The sequence below is a fragment of the Schistocerca americana genome, chromosome 1, assembly GCF_021461395.2.
Source record: "Schistocerca americana isolate TAMUIC-IGC-003095 chromosome 1, iqSchAmer2.1, whole genome shotgun sequence".
Classification (NCBI taxonomy): Eukaryota; Metazoa; Arthropoda; class Insecta; order Orthoptera; family Acrididae; genus Schistocerca; species Schistocerca americana.
Genome location: NC_060119.1, coordinates 419,384,561 through 419,406,275, shown reverse-complemented (window position 1 = coordinate 419,406,275; position 21,715 = coordinate 419,384,561). Strand labels below are relative to the sequence as shown.

Here is a 21,715-nt window from a genome sequence, read left to right as displayed (position 1 = left end):
ACAGGTACTGGAAAATGATCTTATCCAAACCAGCTGAACAATTAAAAACAAATTATACAGCAGCCTCACATGTTATATCATTTCTTTGATTTATGAGAACCATGAAACACAACCAATGAAAATTATTTTGGAATCTGAGGCACAAAGTGTTATCCTGAAGTACGAAAAATTGAAATACAAGTTATTAAAATGTCAAGAAAGCATAAATTTCAGCAAGCAGTGCCTAGCTGAGAAGTTAACAGTGACATTTGCCAAAATCAGCATCATGACAAATACTTAAGCAGCAAAACACGTGAAGCTGAAGTGTGAGAAAATGTGGGTCACTGAAGAACTTCATAAGAAACATTAAACTTAATACTTGTTTAAAGAAACAAATGTACACAGCACACTTGAATTTTGGAAAGAAACTTTGTGGGTAAGTTTTTTAGTGGATGTTTGATTTAATTAACAACTGCATTAATAAGGAAACCTCAACTATTAGACAGTGCCATGTCAAGAAACAAGCTGCTCTCTTTTTTAATTATTTTCATAACAAAAAGAATGAACTGATTGTATTAAAACATAAATTTTATGATGATGTAAACAACCTGATACATAACACATGTGAGGATAGGGAGACAGGTTTGTTGGAGGAGGAGGAGGAGGATATTAGTGTTTAACGTCCCGTCGACAACGAGGTCATTAGAGACTGAGCGCAAGCTCGTGTTAGGGAAGGATGGGGAAGGAAATCGGCCGTGCCCTTTCAAAGGAACCATCCCAGCATTTGCCTGAAGCGATTTAGGGAAATCACGGAAAACCTAAATCAGGATGGCCGGAGACAGGATTGAACCGTCGTCCTCCCGAATGCGAGTCCAGTGTGCTAACCACTGCGCCACCTCGCTCGGCGACAGGTTTGTTGAGTGAAGGCTTAACACACAACTAAACTTAGTTCCTCTACCAAGTAATCTGTAATTGCTCATGTTAAAAGTGCAATCAATGTAGCAAAATTTAACAATCCTGAACAGAACATCATGACAAGAAAAATTGCAAATATCATGAATAAAGCAATTAATACTCAACAAATATATGAAATGAGTTCATCTGAAAGGCATTTGTAATGAAAATTTAAAACAAATTAACAGCTCACAATGCTGTAACAGTTACAGCTGACTTTTAAAGTAATTCAACTGTCATATATAATTCTGGCTACACAGAAAAACACTGAAATATTTATTAAACTATTTTCAAGGTGATAATATTACTCAGATAAAGACACTGCAGAAAAATGACAACTTGCTTAAAAATGCACTTAATAATAACCATTTCTTCTTAGAGAAAATATATGAATCTAAGAGATCCTACATTAAGAGCACACCCAAATCCACATAAGGGAAGCGTCACTGTAAGACCAATCATAAACTACAGAGGAAGCCCTTCTTATCTGTGGAGTCAAAAATAAAATAAAAGAATTACTTTTTTATAATTCATATTTTTTGAAGAACTCCTCTGAATCAATTTATGAGATTAAAAGTATTAACATTCCACCAGAGAGTAAATTTCTTTCCTTAGATGTGTTGGAATTATATACTAATGTCCCTGTAGATGAAACAGTTAATATTCTTAAAAAAAAATCTGAAATATGGGAAACTTAGCCAGGCAGAAATTGTTGAGCTTGCTGAACTTTGACAACTAATCTTTGCTACAACTACTTCATTTTAAAAGTGAAACCTTCATGCAAAATAGAGGCTTTGCTATTCATTGTAACCTGGCAGGAACATTAGATCAATCATATGGAAAATAAGCTCTTTGAAGAGCAAGCAATCCCAGTTGACAAACTGATGTCATGTTAAGGACACTATTATTTTGTTCAGTGGAACAAATAAAGAGACATCCACAGTTTATCAGAAATTCAATGAATTCCACAAAACCACACACTGTACCACTGAATATGAAAATGAGAAGAAACTGCCTGATAAGAACGCTGAAACAAAGCTATATCTATTGAGAGAGACAGGCACAGAAAATGGATACAATCCTGATTTAGTGAATAAAATCTATGTAGATAAAAACTATAAGTAAAAGAAGAATAACCATAATAAATGAAAAGACAAAAAACGCCAAAATACACAGTCTTACCACATAGCAGACAAATGTCTTGCAAAATTAGCTACACATTTTGTAAAACAGGAATAAAAATTTATTTTAAAACTGGTAATACAATGTATTTCAATATAGGATATACAATGAAGAGCCAAAGAAGCTAGTACAGCTGCCTAATATTGTGTAGGGCCCCTACGAGCATGAAGAAGTGCTGCAACACGGTGTGGCACCGGCTTGACTAATGTCTGAAGCAGTGCTGGAGGGAGTCTTGCAGAGCTCTCCATAAATCCGTAAGAGGATGAGGTGGTGGACTCTTCTGAACAGCATGTTGCATGGCATCCCACATATGCTCAATAATGTTGATGTCTGGGGTATTTGGTGGCCAGCAGAAGTGTTTAAACTCAGAAGAGTGTTCCTGGAGCCACTCTGTGGCAATTCTGGACGTGTGAGGTCTCACATTGTCCTGGTGGAACTTTACAAGTCCATCAGAATGCACATTGGACATGAATGGATTCAGGCAATCAGATAGATTGCTTACGTACATGTCACCTGTCAGAGTCTTATCTAGATGTATCAGAGGTCCCATATCATTCCAACTGCATCTGCCTCACACCATTACAGAGCCTCCACTAGCTTGAACAGTTCCCTGCTGACATGCAGTGTCCATGGATTCACGAGGTTGTCTCCATACCCACAAACGTCCATCTGCTCAATAAAATTTGACATGAGACCTGCCAGACCAGGAAACATGTTTCCAGTCATCAACAGCCCAGTGTTGGTGTTGATGGGCTCAGGTGAGGCATATAGTTTTGTGTTGTGCATTCACCAAACGCAGTCACCAAAGATAAACAAGTGGGCCTTCAGCTCCAAAAGCCCATGTTGATGTTTCCTCGAATGGTTTGCACTCTAACACCTGTTGATGGCCCAGCACTGAAATCTGCAGCAATTTGTGTGGAAGGGTTGCACTTCTGTCACACATTGAGTGACAGTCTCCAGTTGTCATTGGTCCCATTCTTGCAGTATCTTTTTCTGGCCACTATGATGTCCGAGGTTTGTAGTTTTACCAGATTCCTGATATTTATGGTACCCTCGTGAAATGTTCGTACAGAATCCCCATTTCATCCCTACCTTGCAGATGCTGCATCCCATCACTTGTTTGCCAACTGTAACACGACATTCAGATTCACTTAAATCGCTGCCATTGTAGCAGTAGTAACCGATCTAACAACTGCGGCAGACACTTGTCTTATAAAGGCGTTGCTGACTGCAATGCCATATTCTACCTGTTTACAAATCTCTGTATTTGAATATGCTTGCCTATACCAGTTTCTTTGGCACTTGAATGCAAATCTGATCCAGTACACCATTACCATACCAGGTAAGTATATGAGATAAAGTGCAATGATTGCAGTAAGTTTTACATTGGACAAACAGGTAGAAAAATATGTACAAGATATAAGTACCATTGTAACACTAACAAAAGCAACTTATCAACATTGGTTATACATTTAAGGAACACTAAGCATGTAAGAAAATAATGAAAACAGTGTTACTATTCTACACAAAGCAGAGAAAGGTAGATAAATGAATCTCATGCAAGAGAGAATTTTTTTCAGATTATGTTGAAGATCCAAAATTCCTGTGGAATGGGTAACTTGAATTGAAAAGCAAGAACTTTATTGGAAATTCTCATGATACTTTATTAGAAGGACAATATTGGTCTTAATACCAGCTCTTTGCCATTACATTGCTTATATTCTTTGCATAGTTGTGTAATTGACCCTTCACACTTCTACCTTCATGTAACAAAATATCAAGAGTTTCAAAATTAGTATCAGGATTTTAAGAGTGTGTAGCATAAATTATATTCAATACATCATATGAAAGAGAAAATAAATCTGTTTTGTTTGCATACCTGTGTGCATCCAGTGATTCCTGCATCTTCCGGTAGAAAAAAAAAAAATGATATTAGAAAAGAAAGTTTGTGTTTAACAGTTTGCAAGGACTAAAACTGTTTTTACAGTGCAACACATGTTCTGTATTAGGTTCCATTGTAATCCTGCAAGTGATTATAACACTGACTGATGGAATCATCAATTTGAAGATACCAGCTGTCTTTATAAAGGGTAAAGTATGGGAGGACCAAGATCGAGTGAAGAAAGTGTTGAACAAGTGAAAGTTTTTCCACGCATAGCACCAAGAAATCAGTCCATAAGGCTGGGTTTGAAGTAGCAGTTCCAGTGATATCTGTGTAGAGATGCTTACAACTACATCCTACCCCATTTGAAGTTGTTATGAGCTGTAAAGCCTATAGACTACTTTGCTAACAAAATGTTGCTATATGACCGTGATGATTTTCTGGATAGTTTTGTCTTCAGTAACTTATCAACATTTCACCCAAGTGGAAATGTGAACACACATGTCCATCTGGGGATCACCAAATCACTGTGGTATTGTTGCAATAGACTCCACTAAATTTAATGTTTTTCATAACGTATAGTGGCAGAAAGTTTATGGTCCTTTCTTTTTTGGTGAATCAACTGTAACTGGGATTTCTTATCTTGTGCGCTACAACTAAGGTTCTTTCCTCAATTGGAAGGAGCTGAACCAAAGAACTTTTGTTTGACAGCAAGATGATGTGCTGTCTCACTGGCATAACTCAGTATGTGGCTGATTACTCAATGTTGCAGCTGACTGCTGCATTGGCTGCAAAAGGCTGGATGACAGAACTTGTTTCACATGGCCTCTAATCTCACCTGATCTCAAGCCATGTAATTTTTACCCTGGTGGTTTCATAAAGGATCATATATATGCAAGGGCATCCATATGATGGTTTGAGGGGGAGGGGCTAGACCTGGGGTATGGAGTGCTTTTAACATTTTAGAAGATGAATGGTGACTTAACTATCCACAAAAATATTCCAGTTCTGACTGTGTTAAAAACCCACATAATACTGACTTAAATAATTTTCTTGAAAGAAAAGCACCCTGAATGGTGCTCACATTGAACACTTGCGAGAAAACTGTTTGATTTCCTCTTTCATATACTGTTTATTTGTATTTGTAAGCCGATTGTAGTACATGCCACAAAGCCTTAAACACTAACATTAATTTTGCAACACCAGGTATTATTTACAAATGTTATATTTTGAAATTTGTTTTATGATATATATTTAACACCTGCTTTTAACAAACATTTGTAAGTATTATATATATTTTACTACACTGTTCAGGTATCCTTTTTGCATGTAAACTGTCCTTTATTTATAACATTGTGCAAGAGGAACTGAAAAATTGCTCCGACAGACTGGTCGTGGAATTAAAAATAAATTATACAGCAGCTTCATGTGTTACAATATATCATTTCTAGAAAAGTTATTCATTTTCAGTGAACTAGCTGTAAGTTTGAAAGAGATGCTTGTTGAAGAATGAATTGAACTCTGCAGTAAGATGTGTGCTGAAATTTAATTGATCTGGCAGGAAGTTTCAAATGTTTGTTGGTTGTGTATAGAGTCTCTACTGTATTCTAATGTTGCCACATTTGATTGTTTAGTGTTAGTTCCTACCATGTAGGTAATATTAGAGAATAATAGGCGACCATTAATTTCATTAGGCCATTTCAGTTTTTGAGTCTGGCTTTGCTAGAAAATCTCTCTCTTTTGTTGCCTATTTTGGGATAACTTTTAGTACTACTGTAACAAGGATTGATGCAGTAATCTGCAAAACCAAATACTGAAACTTTTTCATGACCCTTGATTTTTGCAATTTTTACTGTTCATAATGATACATGTACAGATTGCCTATGATATATTGTGTGCAGATGGCCTATGATATACAGGACTGTGGCAGTATCTAAAAACAATATCTAACAAATGTTACCTCTTTCATAAGACTCAAATAAAAATTAAGTGAGTAGCTTGCATTTGCCAAGTTTACACATGTGAGATGTACCTGGTATCCACAGTTCGAGCGTGAAAGCAGTTCTATGGTCTGTCGTGAGGGTGATGCCTGCAGCAGCTGAAATAGCTCTGTGCAGCGTGGCAGTGGCTTGCAAGTGCCATCTCGCCCATCAACAAACAAGCAGTCGTCACCATCGGATTCTGCAGACAATGCAATTAAGATAAAAGAATGTTAAACATTTATTTGTGTTTTATATACATGTTACTTCCTAGTTTTTCTCCTATTCATAAAATTTTTAAAACATTAGTCCAATTAAAAGGATAAAGAAAACATGTTTTAACATTTTCAAAAAGAATATTTGTAATCATTTCAAATAACAATTAACAGAATGTCAGCTTTATGTAAAATCAGGTAGGAAATATTAGATTGTGGATGGATGTTATATGTTTAGGGCACACAACAAAATTGTCCTTAATGCTCTTACTTATATTAATATGTGATGAGGATAGTTGAAACAAAATACTTTTTCAAAAGTAGGAAAAAAGCAGTCAGTTTAAAACAATCTGCAGTTCAGCACATGGGTTGTGTAAGTAACTTGTATCTTTGCTAATACTTAAAAAGAAGAACATTTAAATAGTCAAAATTATAAAACTATGATTCAGGTCAATGTATCTGTTTGAATTTCAGGTGTTATTTCCATTTTCAAACAGAAGCGATGTCTGTCATGGTTGGCATAATCTGCAGTAGCTTATTATTTCGTATCTTCAGTCTCCTCCTCTTATTTCCAGGTTGGGGAGGGTATTTGACTTGGGTAGTTCGTGCAGCTATGTTGACCCTAATGCTGTGGTGATGTAACAGTCAGCATATCTGCCTAGTAACCCAGGTTCGAGTCCCAGCCGCAGTACAAATTTTAATTCAATTCTTCAGCTTCCAACATTATCGAAGATTTTTCATGTCAACAAAGAGATACAACAGCACCCAAGGGGATAGGGCAAATTGGTTTCAGAATACACTTTCTTTTCCTTGCTGCTGTGTCAGTGAACTCATTTCCAGAAGAATTACACATTATTACCTTGACATAGTAGTATGTAACGGATGTTTGATGTTTGATGCATTTTGACTGTTACATACACCTACATGATAACTTAATACTCTGAAATACATTTACGCAAATCGAAGAAAATTGGTACATTACACGATTTGCAGCGTGTTGTCTGCTGCAATGCTTGCTCTAAGGATCACAGAGTTCTACATCACATACTGTATTTTCACTTGGGAGCCCTGTCCTACACCAATTGTGAGGCAAGAGTGCTTAGTTGCTGACACCTTCTCATTTAGACACACCAATGATTATTTAAAAAGTATGAAGTATTCGTTTAAAGACAAAATATAGAGTAAAAAGGTTTTGACTTTGTTAAATTTACAGGGCATGCTGAAAAGTAATTGCTCCAAATTTTTTATGTGAAAACTCAAAGATTTTCATATGAAACAAATGTTTTAACCATTCTACATCTCTATTCTTAATTTCTACATATTTCCGTCCCTCTGCCACACTGTAGCATGTAACATGTAACACGCTGGTGTGTAACATAACTGTGCTGGCAAGTGAGGAATAGCATGCTGTAATCGAGATCTGAATTGGAAGAGTTTGTCTATGCTTCAGGGGCACTCTCTCCTTCAGCATGACAATGCCAGGCCACACACGAGTGCTGTTATGTCTGCAACCATCCAATGCATTCAGTTCACTGTCTTCGATCATCCTCCATATAGTCCCAACTTGGCCCCATCTGATTTTCCTCTGTTTTTAAAATTTAAAGAACATCTTCAAGGACTTTACTCTGATAGTAATGAAGCACTGTAAGCAGAGACGACACTGTGGATTCGTCATGAAGGGCAAACAATACACACTGATGGTATCAGCAAAGTTGTCTCTTGTCGGGAGAAATGTGCCAATTGCCAGTGTGACAACATTGTGAAATAAATATGTAAAGGTGAAGAATAAGATGTAAACTGTTAATTACACTGTTTCATTTAAAAAGCTTTTAAGAGTTTATATATGAAAAGTTCGGAGGCATTATGGTTCAGATACCATTGTAAAAACAGTCTAAGCCTCACTGACAACTACCATAGGTAAGAAATTTGCTCTAACCTAGCTACAGATGCTTTAGCTGTGGTAACCAAGTTAATTTCTCATAAAAATGAGTTCCCCCTAAATGTATGTCATACAGATAGTGCAAAATTTCACTGTTATTAGTTTCATACTTAAAAAATTTCAGTTCAGTCCGGTAACAGGAAATATAGTATAGAAGCCTGAAAAGTTTGGTGAATGATATTAAAAAATAAAGGAAACAAGAAATGCTGACAAAATATCTTTACTAGGCTTTAAAGTAATCATCATTAGCAACCATACACTTCTGACATTGGATATAAAGACATTAGTAGCTTCTTGTGGGATCACAAAAAGAAGTTTGTGATGTCAAATCTGGAGAATAAGGAGGGTGCTGGAAAACAGTTACCTTGTGTTTAGTGAGAAAGTTCAGAAGGCACGTGCTGCAGATATCCAAAAACACATGCCCACGTGCTTCAAATGATCCCACAAGAAAAACACTTCTAACAGATTTCAACAGCTTTACACCAAATGTCAGAAGCATGTTGTAGCTAATGGTGATTACTTTGAAAGCCAATGACAACATTTTATTTGTAATTCATTTCTTTTATTTTCCGAGACTGTTCACCAAACTTTTCAGACATCGGTTGTATATTGACCAAAGTTTTAAGACATTTACTCACATTTGAAAATGGTAAAGACATGAGAGAAAAAAAGAGGGTGAACTGCAATAATGCTTTATGTAAAATAGTTGTGTGCACCCAAACACACTTTATAGTTTCTGATCTACAGAGTAATGCTAGTTTTGGGCATGTTTCCAGCTGCTTTTAGACACAATATATGGCAGGTTTCTACAAATAATGTCTGCTAATAATGTGACTTTTAAGAAGAATCATTTATCTGTAGTTCCGTTAATCCCCTGTTACAAAATGTACGTGCTACATCAGTAGTTAAGAAATTTCTTACATGACATCCTGAAAACCATAGATCGAGGTAATCAGATAGGAGCAGTATTTCTTGACTCCCAAAAACCATTTGATTCAGTACCACACCAAAATTTAGTAATAAAAGTCCAATTAAATAGGGTATGAACGTTTTGACTGAACTGAGGATTTTTTGATAGAGAGAATGCATCTATTGTATTGGATGGAGAGTCGGAAGTAACTTCAGGCATGCCTCAGGGAAGTGTATAGGGATTGTTGCTGTTCGTTTTATACATTGTTACAGCAACAGTAGTAAGGGTAGAAATTCAAAAATTTTATTAAAACTCATTCATAACATCACATGAAAAGTTAATGCCAGAGACAGGGGCGGGAGCAGCAAACAACCCAGTATGTCGCAAATGGGTCAGGTCGTCGACACATTATAACACTGTCTGTCAAATGAGGATAAGCATTCAGCAGGAGAGGGGCTGTGGCAGAAATCCAAAGGAAGTGAGACAAGTATTTTCATTAGCTTGTAAGACATGTTGCAATAAACTCTCTTTTACAAGAGCATATAGCAAGGAACTGACACAACAGTTAATATCCAGTTAAGTGAATATAGCAGAATAAGGAGGGCAGATACAATCATGCATCTAGTTCAAACTAACTTTCTGCATTCAAAGTCTGTTAATTCTCGTCATGCAGGCATAATCATGTTGGAAACCATTTCACATGAGTGACCTGAGAACAAATGACAGCTCTGACAATGTACTGTGCTTTTATACATTGTGTTTGTGATACCATTTCCATCTCTGTGTGTTCATATCGCTATCCCATGACTTTTGTCACCTCAGTGAATATATTCGTGAAAGGAGATTCATGGAGAATTTTACCATTTGTATGAAAAACTTAAATGCCAACTTCTGCTGTTCAAGAAGTATCATCGAAGCTACCTTCAATGTTTGATTGTGTTATGGACGCTATAAAACCTGTTCTGCAAGTGAATTCACTTATTTCCAGTGACCTCTTTTGGTTGAAGAAAGGCTGGTGGTGGCCGGGGTAAGAAAACGAGTAAAGAAAAACCAGCTCTTTTATTTCTTTACACCCATAACAATATATGCAATTACTCTTTCACCTCTCTCAATGTTTATTAAGATGTGAATGATCAAGTAGTGGCACTCGGAGGTGATCGATATCTCCTTAATAACTACTGCATCTGCGTTCCAAAATGTTATGTATTTAATGACTGGAACTGTTTCATAAATCACAATATGTACTTCGACCAAAGGAGGTTTTTGTCATTGTTATCTCCTTGATACTGGCGCATAATTTTAATCTTCTGTATCTCTAATTCGAGAAAGCATGTAGTCGACCTTTTGTTTACGTTTCAGCTTCGATGCAACTGTTGGTTTTATCAAGCCTGAAGGGAGGCTACCCTTCTGGGTTTTTCCGTTACTCGGGAAATCAGCAGCAAGGCCTGCTCTGGCTGTTCAACGTCGGAAGCCATAAGGTAAGGTCCGTCGTTGACAAACACTGGTGCCAGTGAGTCTCCTAACTGACACGGACAGTAGCTCTTTCAATGCCATTTTTCTGGGTCCCCCCCACATCAAATCCGTCGTCCAGAGTAGAACATTTAGAGTCCAGAAAAATAAGAAGACTTGCTCTCTGCTGAATGTTCTATTCTTCGCTTTGTTAAAATACCTTTTAAAAACATCGTGGAATCAAAGTATTGCAACGTGCTTGTGTATACCGGTTCGCTGTCTGCGTCAGCTCTAGAACGATGCTTCGGTATTTCTTTCGGTTCTTTTGTGATTGTTTCCCTTAAATTTTCCTTTTTTTCTTTAATGCAGCGCCTGAAGGAAGAATTAAATGTTTTGAAAAAAAAATGACGGCAAGACATTACAGTACTAAAAAGTTATTTGCGGCTTTAGCAATGGCCGTTTCAGTGGAGACTGGGGAGCCTTGCAACGAATTGTCGACTTTTTATTTCTTTATTTAGCAGCTTATGATGCACGTCTATGGAGTAAGTCCAAGTACATATTTGCTTTGTCAGTTTTCCAATAAAATATATTACTTTTACTGATTCTGACTATAGTTTTGGTAATAAATTTTAGCCACAATATTTCTGAAAATTGACATCATAGAAAATTTTAGATACAGTAAACTGAACAGATTTTATGAGGCATACATAATCTATATACCTAAATTACAGAACATTTAATTGCAATAATTCTATGCTATGGGTCCATTATTTTATATATACGGTATCATACAGCCACATAGCACATACATATTCTAAATCCCGTTTTGTTTACATTTATTAAAATAATTTAACAGCAATAATGCTGTAGAAAAACAAAATCTTTAGATAAAACACTGCTGTTAAGAAGTTAACACATTTTTCTTTTTCTCTATACCTGTGGACATTTTTCTTTTAGTGTACTATGCCTGTTTGTCTCAGTTATTTTCGTTTGAAAGAAACTCTCCGATTGAATATAAAGGGGATTCTAATAGCAGTTGTTTGATAGACTGTTTAAACATATCCTTCGATTTGGCTTAGTGATGTGAGGTGGTAAAGAGTTGTACAACGTTACTGCCATGTAACCACTGTTTCTTTCATATTGAGCTGTTTTATGCTGCGGAATTCTTAATTTCTTGGTATTTCTGGTGTTGGTGGTTGTGTACATCTTCACTTTTGTTGAATTTATTTTTATGATACCAAGCAAGGAGCAGAATTTTATATATATACAAGCTGTAGAACGTTAGAATCTTATATTTTTTGAAAAGAGGTATGCAACTATCTCTTGTTCTTTTGTTTCCTATTATTACTGTTCTGAGTTAACTACTTGCTTAGCATGCTGGAGAAAATTATATGTGCTATTGATACATCCTTGTACACAGCGCAGTAAAATAAAACGCTTGTTTAACGAGATGATAACTGATGAGATGGTGCACACCTTCATGCTGTCGCTAACCATGTTCTTCATGAAAATTCGACCTACATTTTTTATCATTACTTTTCCATCAACATGCTCTCTATCAGAACGGATAATTTCTCATTGACACTCTATTTCAACATATGTTAAAGGCAAAAAATGGCATTGGACAGTTCACATTACGTGCATAAAAAAGTTGTCCAGTACATAAACTGCTCGCTTTTAGAAGCTAATTACAAATTATAAGACATCAATTGAATCACTGATTGGAAAAAGGAAGAAAGTACTTTTTTTCCGAAAATAAGCTGAGATATAAATTTAATTTTGGAGCTTTCCACTCATCAAAGAGTGGAAACAGGAAGAAAAAACCAGTAATAACAGGGAAAGTACAGCATTTTAAAGTTTGTAATTAGTGGAGTAGAGAAGAATGTCCGGATATTCTTCTGTTTTCCACTCGCTAGTGCAAGGAGCATCACCAGATGTGAGGCAAAGAATATTACAACAATGCCACTAAGCGGTATTTAAAAACATTGTTTCAATTTTACTGTCGCACATTGTCAGTGTGTTTACGTAAGTTGCCGTTTGTAGACTCGTAGCATAATGAGTGAAAGTGACTCTGAAATTGAAAAAGTGCATGGGAGAAGAAAAGGTGTAAGAAATGTAGAAGCCTATGACAAACAAAGTTGCAAGGGAGCTAGATCACTAGGACTGGAATACATAACCTCTAAAGGATTAGTTGTGCCAGCAAAACTGTCTGGTCCACACTGCAAGTAAGTTTTATATAAATGTTTTCATGTAATATTTGTCTTCGTTTTACTGCTAAACATCTAACAGAAGAACCGGTACATTCTATCTTACTCCAAAATTCTGTTTTATTTGAGTTGTTCCAAAATGTGTTTCGAACATTTCAAAGAGTCCTTAGGATCATGTGAAAGGTCCAGGCAAAGCTTCGGCCTGGGTGAACACCATGGATGTGTACGTGAATGGACCTTGAGTATAGGTGGTAAAGGCAAGGAGTCCACATCAGACAGAAAAGATCGGATGGGAACTGCAATCCTAAGCCCTGACTGGGCCTCCAATGCGGGAGATGAACTGCTGTGGATGGGAAAAGGAGATGGTAATTCAGATGCTCAGAAGAGCTATGAATGTGTACAACATAACTGGCCAGCAGTTGTGCATGTCTAACCGGTAATGGAGGGACTCTGGCCTCCACCAAGGACGCTGGTCACCAGACTCGTCCTAAAAAGCTACTGTCACAGGGCAAACACCACAGTGCTGCACTGGGTCAAGTAAACGCAATGCTGAAGGCACCACCGAACCATAAACCAGACACTCATAGTCAAGGCGAGATTGAACAAGTGCGCTGTAGAGCTGCAGCAGCATAGAGCGATCTGCACCCCAGTTAGTGTTGATCAGGCTGTGGAGAGCATTGAGCTGCTGCCAGCACTTCCGCTTAAGCTGACGAAGGTGAGGAAGCCAAGTCAACCGGGCGTCAAACACCAGTCCTAAGAATCAACAAGTCTCCAATACAGTGAGTGGATCATCACTGAGATAAATTTCTGGTTCTCGATGAACGGTACATCACCAACAGAAGTGCACGACACACGACCTCATGGCTGAAAACTGGAAGCCGTGGACTAGAGCCCACGGCTGTGCCTTGTGGATGGCTCCTGTAGGCGCCGCTCCAGTACTGGAGGAGCAGAACGACATGCGGAAGTCGTTTGCATACAGAGAAGGTGAGACTGACGGCTCAACAGCTGCTGCTAGACCGTTAATGGTCACTAAAAATATACACTCAATACAGAGCCCTGTGGGACGCCATTCTCCTGGATATGGGGTAACTATGGGAGGCGCCACCGTGGACACAGAAAGTACTAAGCGATAGGAAATTTTGGATAAAAATCGGGAGCAGGTTCTGGAGACCCCACACATATAATGTGGCTAGGATATGATGTCGCCAGGTCGTGTCTTAAGCTTTTTGTAAATAAAAAAAAAAGACGGCAACCAGGTGTTGGCATTTGGAAAAGGCTGTTCAGGTGGCAGACTCTAGGGAAACTAGATTATCAATGGTAGAGTGACCCTGGTGGAAACCGCCCTGGCATGGAGCCAGTAGGCCACGTAACTCCAGGACCCAACACAACCGCTGACTTACCATACATTCTAACAGTGTACAAAGAACATTGGTGAGGCCGATAGCTATCCACATCAAGCGTGTGTTTACCGGGTTTGAGCACTGGAATGATGGTGCTCTCCCGCCATTGCAATGGAAACACGCCATCGCACCAGATCCGGTTGAAGATGATGAGGAGATGTCACTTGTAGTCGGACGAGAGATGTTTGATTATCTGACTGGATCCAATCTGGCCCATGAGCTGTGTCGGGGCAATGTGCAAGAACGCTGAGGAGCTCCCACTCTGTAAATGGAGCATTATAGGGTTCACTGCGACGTTCAGTGAACGAGAGGTCTTTCCTTTTCATCCGCCATTTGAGGGTGTGAAATGCTGGGGGATAATTCTCTGACGCAGAGGCTCGAGTGTAGTGCTCAGCAAAGTGTTCGGCAACTGTATTTGCGTCGGTACATAGCACGCCATTGATGTTAATGCCAGGAACACCTGTGATGGTCTGGTGCGCACAAACACGCCTGATCTTTGTCCAGACTTGGGAGGTGACTTATGGCACCCAATGGTCGAGACGTACCTCTCACAACACACTTGTTTCCATCGTTTTATAAGCTGACGAACACGGGCACTGAGCCGTTTAAAAGCTATTAGGTGCTCTAGGGAAGGGTGCCGTTTATGTCGCTGTAGAGTTCGTCGACGCTCTTTAAGGGCCTCAGCGACTTCCAGTCACCACCAAGGTACTGACTTTCGCTGGGGGCACCATAAAGAACAAGGGATCGTGTTTTCCGCCGCAGAAAATATCGTTCTAGTGACCTGCTCAACTAGCACATCGATGGCACCGTGTGGGGGAGATTCAACGGTGACAGCAGAGGTGAAAGCTTCCCACCCAGTCTGCCTTGTTTAAAGCCCATCTTGGTAGACATTCGGGGGAATAGCGCTGGGGGAGTGACAGGAAGACGGGAAAGTGGCCACTACTACACCAATCATCGCGGGCTCTCCAGTGGACAGATGGGAGAAGTCCTGGGCTGCAGAGGGATAAATCAGTGGCTGAGTAACTGCCAAGAGCCACACTGAAATTTGTGGGGCCCACAGTATTTAAGAAGAAGAGTTCGAGTTGAGACAGGAAAGTTTCGACATCTCTACATCGGCCAGTAATCACAGTGCTACTCCACATGGGGTTATGAGAGTTAAAATCTCCCAAGTGGGAAAGGTTTAGGGAGTGGATGAATCAGTGCAGAAAATGCATTCAGGGGTACTGCACCATCTGGAGGAAGATATACGTTGCAGACAATTATTTCCTGCGTTGTCCTTATCCTGACGGCCACAGCTTCAAAAGGGGTTTGAAGGGGCACAGGTTCACTGCATACTGAATTCAGGCCACACACAAACGTCACCTGACACACTATTATAGTTGCTACAGTTCTTGTAACATCCCCTATCGACGCGAAGGGCAGAGGTCTGCATTGCCGGGAAACAGGTTTCCTGGAGGGCAATGCAGAAAACAGGTGTAAAGCTTAACAGTTGCCATAGATCAGCCAGGCATGAAGCTCGGAAGGCATGAAGCATTGAAGGAGGCAAGTTATGCCTCAGGGTCACCTGCTGCCACCGATTGTGTATTTGTATCCATTCCTATGGTGGATGAGGCATCAGTGAGACCCAGGTCCTCAGGGAGAGCTGAGATCTCCATCTCATGTGCAGGTGCAGAAATGGTATGGGCGGGGGGGGGGGGGGGGTGTTGGGACCACCAGAGGGTCCTTTTCTTAGCAGACTTCTCTTTAGGGGCTTGCTAAAAGATCTTCTCTGAAATAGCCTCAGGCACAGAGGAACACCGTGAAGCTCTTTGTCCAGCAGCTTTTGGCTCCTTTAGCCACTGGCGAGTGTCCTTTGTGGCATTAGTGGAGACCTTGGGAGAGAGGAGCTGGAGGAGGCTGTTGCTTCTCCAGCTGGGGGGAGGGGACCAATGTCCTCTGCATTTGGGGGGCTTTGCTCCCGAAGTAGGTACTTTGGGAGCAATGGAAGGAGATTTTCCCCCTACCACCATGGGGGCAGATTTATTCTGAAGGCCCAGAGGGCCCACTGTTTGTGGCACAGAGTGTGGTACGACTGGTACTTGTGATGGCAGTGGTACTGTAGTTGCAGCATATGTGGACGTCAACCGAAGGGGGGGTTATCGTTCCAATTTATGTTTAGCCTCTTGGTAAGTCAATCGGTCCAGGGTTTTGTACTCCATGATTTTCTGCTCCTTTTGGAGTACTGCGCAGTCTGGTGAACAGGAGGAGTGCTGCTCTCTGCATTTGATACAAGTTGGAGGAGGTGCACAAGGAGTACCTGGATGCAGTGGATGTCCACAGTCTCGACATGTGGCGTTGTATGTGCAGCAGGAAGACATGCACCCAAATTTCCAGCACTTAAAGCATAGGGGGAGGGACGTATGGTTTAACGTCACAGCAGTAAACCATCACCTTGACCTTTTCAGGTAATGAATCACCCTCAGAGGCCAAGATGAAGGTACCTGTAGCAACCCTGTTGTCGTTTGGTCCCCTGTAAACGCGCTGGATGAAATGAACGCCCCGCCGTTCTAGGTTAGTGTGGAGCTCGTCGTCAGACTGCAAGACGAGGTCGCGATGAAAAATAATACCCTGTACAATATTGAGGCTTTTATGGAGAGTGGCGGAAACAGGAATATCACCCAGCCAGTTGCAAACGAGTAACGCCCGGGATTGGGCTGGCGATGCTGTCCGATTCAAGACTGCACCGCTTCTCATCTTGGAGAGCACTGTCACTTCCCCAAACTTATCCTCAAGCTGTTCAACAAAAAATTGAGGCTTCATAGGTAGAAAGGAGTCCCCATCCATTCCGCTCCAGACTAAATAGTGAGGCGAATATGGCTCTCTTCTTTCTGTAGCCCTACGTTCCTCCCACGGTATAGCGAGAGGGAGGGAAACGATTTAGCGTCGTATCTGTCAGCACTGTACTCGATCTTGCCTTTCTTAGAGACTGCTGGCGCCGTACGGTCACCAGCAAGAGACGACTTAGTCTGCTTCATTGTGGGTCATCTGCCCTGATGCCCCCCACTCCAATCAGGGGCTCTCCCCACGGGCGCCATCCAGCCAGAGCATAGGCCACCTGGCATGATGGCTGTTGCCGGGAGTCCTGATGCCCCAGGAAGACAGCCATCTACTCCTTGGCATACGTGGGGAGTTTACAGCTCAGGCATCAGCAGTGCGATCCGTGTGTTGTCAGGGGCCTATCACCAAATAGGTACATGACGGCCCCACCACAACCGACTTGCTACTGTGCTGGATATTGGGCGCAGAGAAATCAAATACTATCATTGGGGTGAAAGAGGACAGGAGACAATGGAAGAAGATGACATACCCCGAAAAAAGTGTCCTCGCCCAAACAGTTGAATTGCAGGTGGAGATGCAAAGCCATGAGAAGAGGTTCAGGAGATCGAATCTAAGGGCACTATGGATAACTCGTGCACCACGTAAGGTGTCCTTCCCCATATGGCCCCCACTTCTGTAGAATTTGAAAAGTGCAGGTCAAAGCATAAAATGGGACCTGAACTTACATGTCCGAAAAGTGTGAGACTCCTTTTAGTCACCCGACAGGCAGGGATACCTCGGGCCTATTTCAACCCCTGCACCCGCAGAGGGATTTTATAGCAGTATTCTTCTGTTGAGCTATATATGTCTGCTGAGGAATAGGTTATTAGGACTCAAAGAAACGATATATTTAACATTATGTTCGAAATCTAAATGTACGTGCTATATGTCTACTATCTGTTTTCTCTGTCCTGCGTTCCTTTGTTTCTCAACTTTCGTCTTTGCTGTCAAATCTGTGCAATGCATCATCTCTGGTACCTTCTGACGTCATTGATCAAAGCCGACGCGTTGTATCCCACTCATCAGTAATACCGGTTTTTGTCCAGTCACATTCATTGGCTCAGCCAACTCACAACCAAACTTTAACACTGAAATATGGAACAGTATCCGAAGACGTCCTGTCATGTACACAGAAACAAGAATACAAGAAATACATACGAAAACCAGCAACTAGCTTGAGGATCCACAGTAGCCAGATCAATAATCGTCGATCTCGGTATTTTCTGCTGAAACAAGTCATTAGATCCAGAGAATCTCACTGGCTGTTCTATGCTATCATCCGATTGGCTACGAGCGAGAGAAACGAACTGCCGACAGCAGCACGCAGGAAGAGTCAACGAAACCATTTAAGTGCACTTTAACCACAAAACAAACATAGAATCATTGACGCCACCCAACACTACTGATGTAAACAGAAATAAAGCAGAATACGAGCAACATATTTACAATGCAATTCAAAGAGTGAAATATACGCAAGAAATCGTAATCAGAAACAAAATTAAATATAACCTGCTTTTGTTCACTACGAAACAAAAATAAATATGGAAGAATTTAAATTATGGCCCTGGTCTAGACTTCAGCCCAGGTGGTGTTACTCTAAGTTTAACCCCCGTGACAAGAACATTAAAAGAAAAGATATGAGGTCAGCGAATAGCCAGGACTCAGTGATAACATCAACACACATAATGAAATAACGTCTTTTTCACACTTCATGATTAAGTTTCAGTGATTTGTCTTCCCTTAGTGTAAACTTCCACTTGTTCCACACTTCTAAAGGTCCTCAATCATGATGGGATCTATGGAGCATGAATGGATGGCCATGGAGATTCTGAAAAAAACCCGAACTACCAGAGCTTGAAGACAAATGCCAATCATCTCGCACAAGCCTACTTACAAAGGTTCGATAACCAATATTAAATGAAGAATCTGGGAATATACTATAGCCTCCAACGTATAGCTGGTGGCCTGTAGAGACAATTCTGGAGTAATCACTGTGGGCAAAGGCAGATTGAAGCAATTATTCTTCCCGCACTCAATAGTTGAACGGAAAGTGAAGAAACCTAATATGTGATGCAATGGGAAATACGTGGTGTGTCTAAAAAATTCGGTGAATGGTGTCATACCTGAACAGCAACTTATCGCATGTTTGCGTGCATGCTTATAGGTCTTCAGATACTTGAGGAGAGTCTGTGCACGGCATGCACTGCATGTAACTGGCTGTGTAAACAGACTGCGACCAGTTGAACGTAGTGTGAGAGGGAGTGTCATAACGCAATCGAGCAACGTGTTAACATCAAGTTCTGCTACAAATTGGGAAAGACTGGAATGGAGACACATGGAATGTTGGTGCAGGTGTACGGGAAGGAAGCCGTGAGCAGAAAATGTGTTTACGAATGGTTTAAACGCTTCCGTGAAGGGAAGAAAACAACCGAGGATGAGCCACGTTCAGGTCGGTCATCGACAAGCAGAACCCCAGAGAAGATTGAGAAAGTGCAACAAATGCTGGCACAAGATCGGCTGCGGACTCTCAGATTGATTACGGAGGAATTGGGCATTAGCAAGGACACGGTGCACACCATCGTCCGCGATGATCTGGGTACGCGGAAGATCTGCTCCCGATTTGCGTCGCACAAGCTCACAGACGAGCAGAAAGCACAACGGATGTAAACTGCTGGTGATTTCATTTCCATGTGTGACCAGGATCCATTGCTTCTCACCATCGTCACGGGAGATGAGACGTGGTGCCAGCAGTTCGATCCGGGATCAAAACGGCAATGGACGTAACGGTGTTCACAGTCTTCCCCGCGACAAGAAAAAAAGAATCCGTCTGCAAAAATCCGAGGTGAAAACACTGTTGATCGCATTCTTCGACAACAACGGGATCATCCACAAGGAATTTGTTCTTGCAGGTCAAACCATTAATGCTGCATTTTGAACCGATTGCCACAACGTATCCGGCGGGTTCGGCCCGAGTTGCACAGGACTGGAAGATGGATGCTGCTCCATGCCAATGCCCCTGCACGCTGTGCGATCCGTGTGAGCCAATTCCTGCCGCAGAAGGTGCTAACTGTTCTTCAACACCCTTCGTACTCCCCTGATCTGGCACCTGCGGTTTTCTTCCCGTTTCCCTGCTTGAAGGCGGCCACGAATGGTGAACATTTTGCGGACGTGAATGTCTTCAAAGATCGTGTGACAGCCGTCCTGCGATTGCTTCCGCAGGAGGCCTTTGCTGATAGTTTCCAGACGTTGTAGTAACGCTGTCAAAAGTGTATTGTAGCGGGTGGCGACAATTTTGAAGGTCAATAAACAACATCTGTTTGTATCTTTTCTTTTGTTTATTCTCTGATAGCTTTCACCGAACTTTTTAGGTACACCACGTAGTCTGTGCCATGCACGTCACAGTGGTCTGCCTGGTGTAGAGCAGGGGGAAAAATGTACTCTTGCGCAATACTTCAGTTGTACCTGGTTAACGTATTGCCCATTTCATGGGATGTCATTCTTAGCAGGTCCGAGTACCAAGTCTGAAACTGTCAGTTTGTATCTAATTATAATAACATAGGTTATACGATTAAAAGTTTTTGAATAAAACAGCTATGGGTATTCTTTGAGCTCTATGTCTGAAACGTCAGATATATATATATATATATATATATATATATATATTAGATGTCCGGAAGGCGACAACAATAAGGACAGGGCAAACGTACTGAAGGCCTCGTACGGATGCTGGTGGGAAACTTCCTGATACGAGCCAACATGTAGCCTCTCTCCGCTCTCGTCGTCTACGAAGCGGCTGCAATGACCCCGGGCGACTGTGCTTCCCGCTTGCGTCACGCAGATGGCCGCCACGTGCGCCGTCTGCTACGTCACAGCTGCTAACATCTACAGACGCTATTCTGACTCAGTCTGTTACTGCTGCGTTGAGATTCACTTACATGTTTCTTTTCGTTTGTATCTAATCAGCCTCGAAACAGTCTTCACTCATTTCGGTCTAAATCCAATCATGTGCACAGCTGTTTGTTTCTCTTAAACGTTTACGTAGTGCCCTGTCATTGACTTAATCGATAACAAATTTTAAGCAATTCTATATCGACAAGACTTCTCTCTTTAAATATCTGTCTTTTGTGTTTTACAGCTTTTACTGTTGTTTTGATCTCAAATATCATATGACAAAAAATTGCGTTAAGTGTGAGGGACAGTCATTAAGTTTTATTTATAACCTCGAAAAAAAAAAAAAAATTACGTATCTAGTTCCGTAACTTTATTAATCCGAATTGGTAATTAGAATACTACACTACTCCCTCCCTGTATGTTGGGTGTAATGAAGTTTATGGTAGATCGGGACCCTTTTCTCGACAATTTGGCTTTCTCAGCACGCCTCCTGGTGTGACTTCAATTCTCATGGTCACCGACGTTCCCGCCTGTGATTTCCAAACCAGACGTCCTCCTATGGGATAAGTATGAACAGCATTACTGGAGGAACGAAGCGCAGGTGCTAGGATCGGTATATATACAGGGTGTTACAAAAAGGTACGGCCAAACTTTCAGGAAACATTCCTCACTCACAAAGAAAGAAAATATGTTATGTGGACATGTGTCCGGAAACGCTTACTTTCCATGTTAGAGCTCATTTTATTACTTCTCTTCAAATCACATTAATCATGGAATGGAAACACACAGCAACAGAACGTACCAGCGTGACTTCAAACACTTTGTTACAGGAAATGTTCAAAATGTCCTCCGTTAGCGAGGATACATGCGTC

The 21,715-nt window shown here is 40.8% G+C and overlaps 1 protein-coding gene across 1 annotated transcript in view; it reads right to left on the bottom strand.

The window, feature by feature from the left end:
• Positions 1-21,715, bottom strand: part of LOC124556028 (CLIP domain-containing serine protease 2-like) — a 107,013-nt gene that overhangs the window by 26,137 nt on the left and 59,161 nt on the right. Inside the window, exon 2 of the mRNA XM_047130093.1 lies at positions 6,030-6,178. Within this exon, the coding sequence (XP_046986049.1) occupies positions 6,030-6,178 (149 nt within the window). The remainder of the gene's footprint in view (positions 1-6,029; positions 6,179-21,715) is intronic.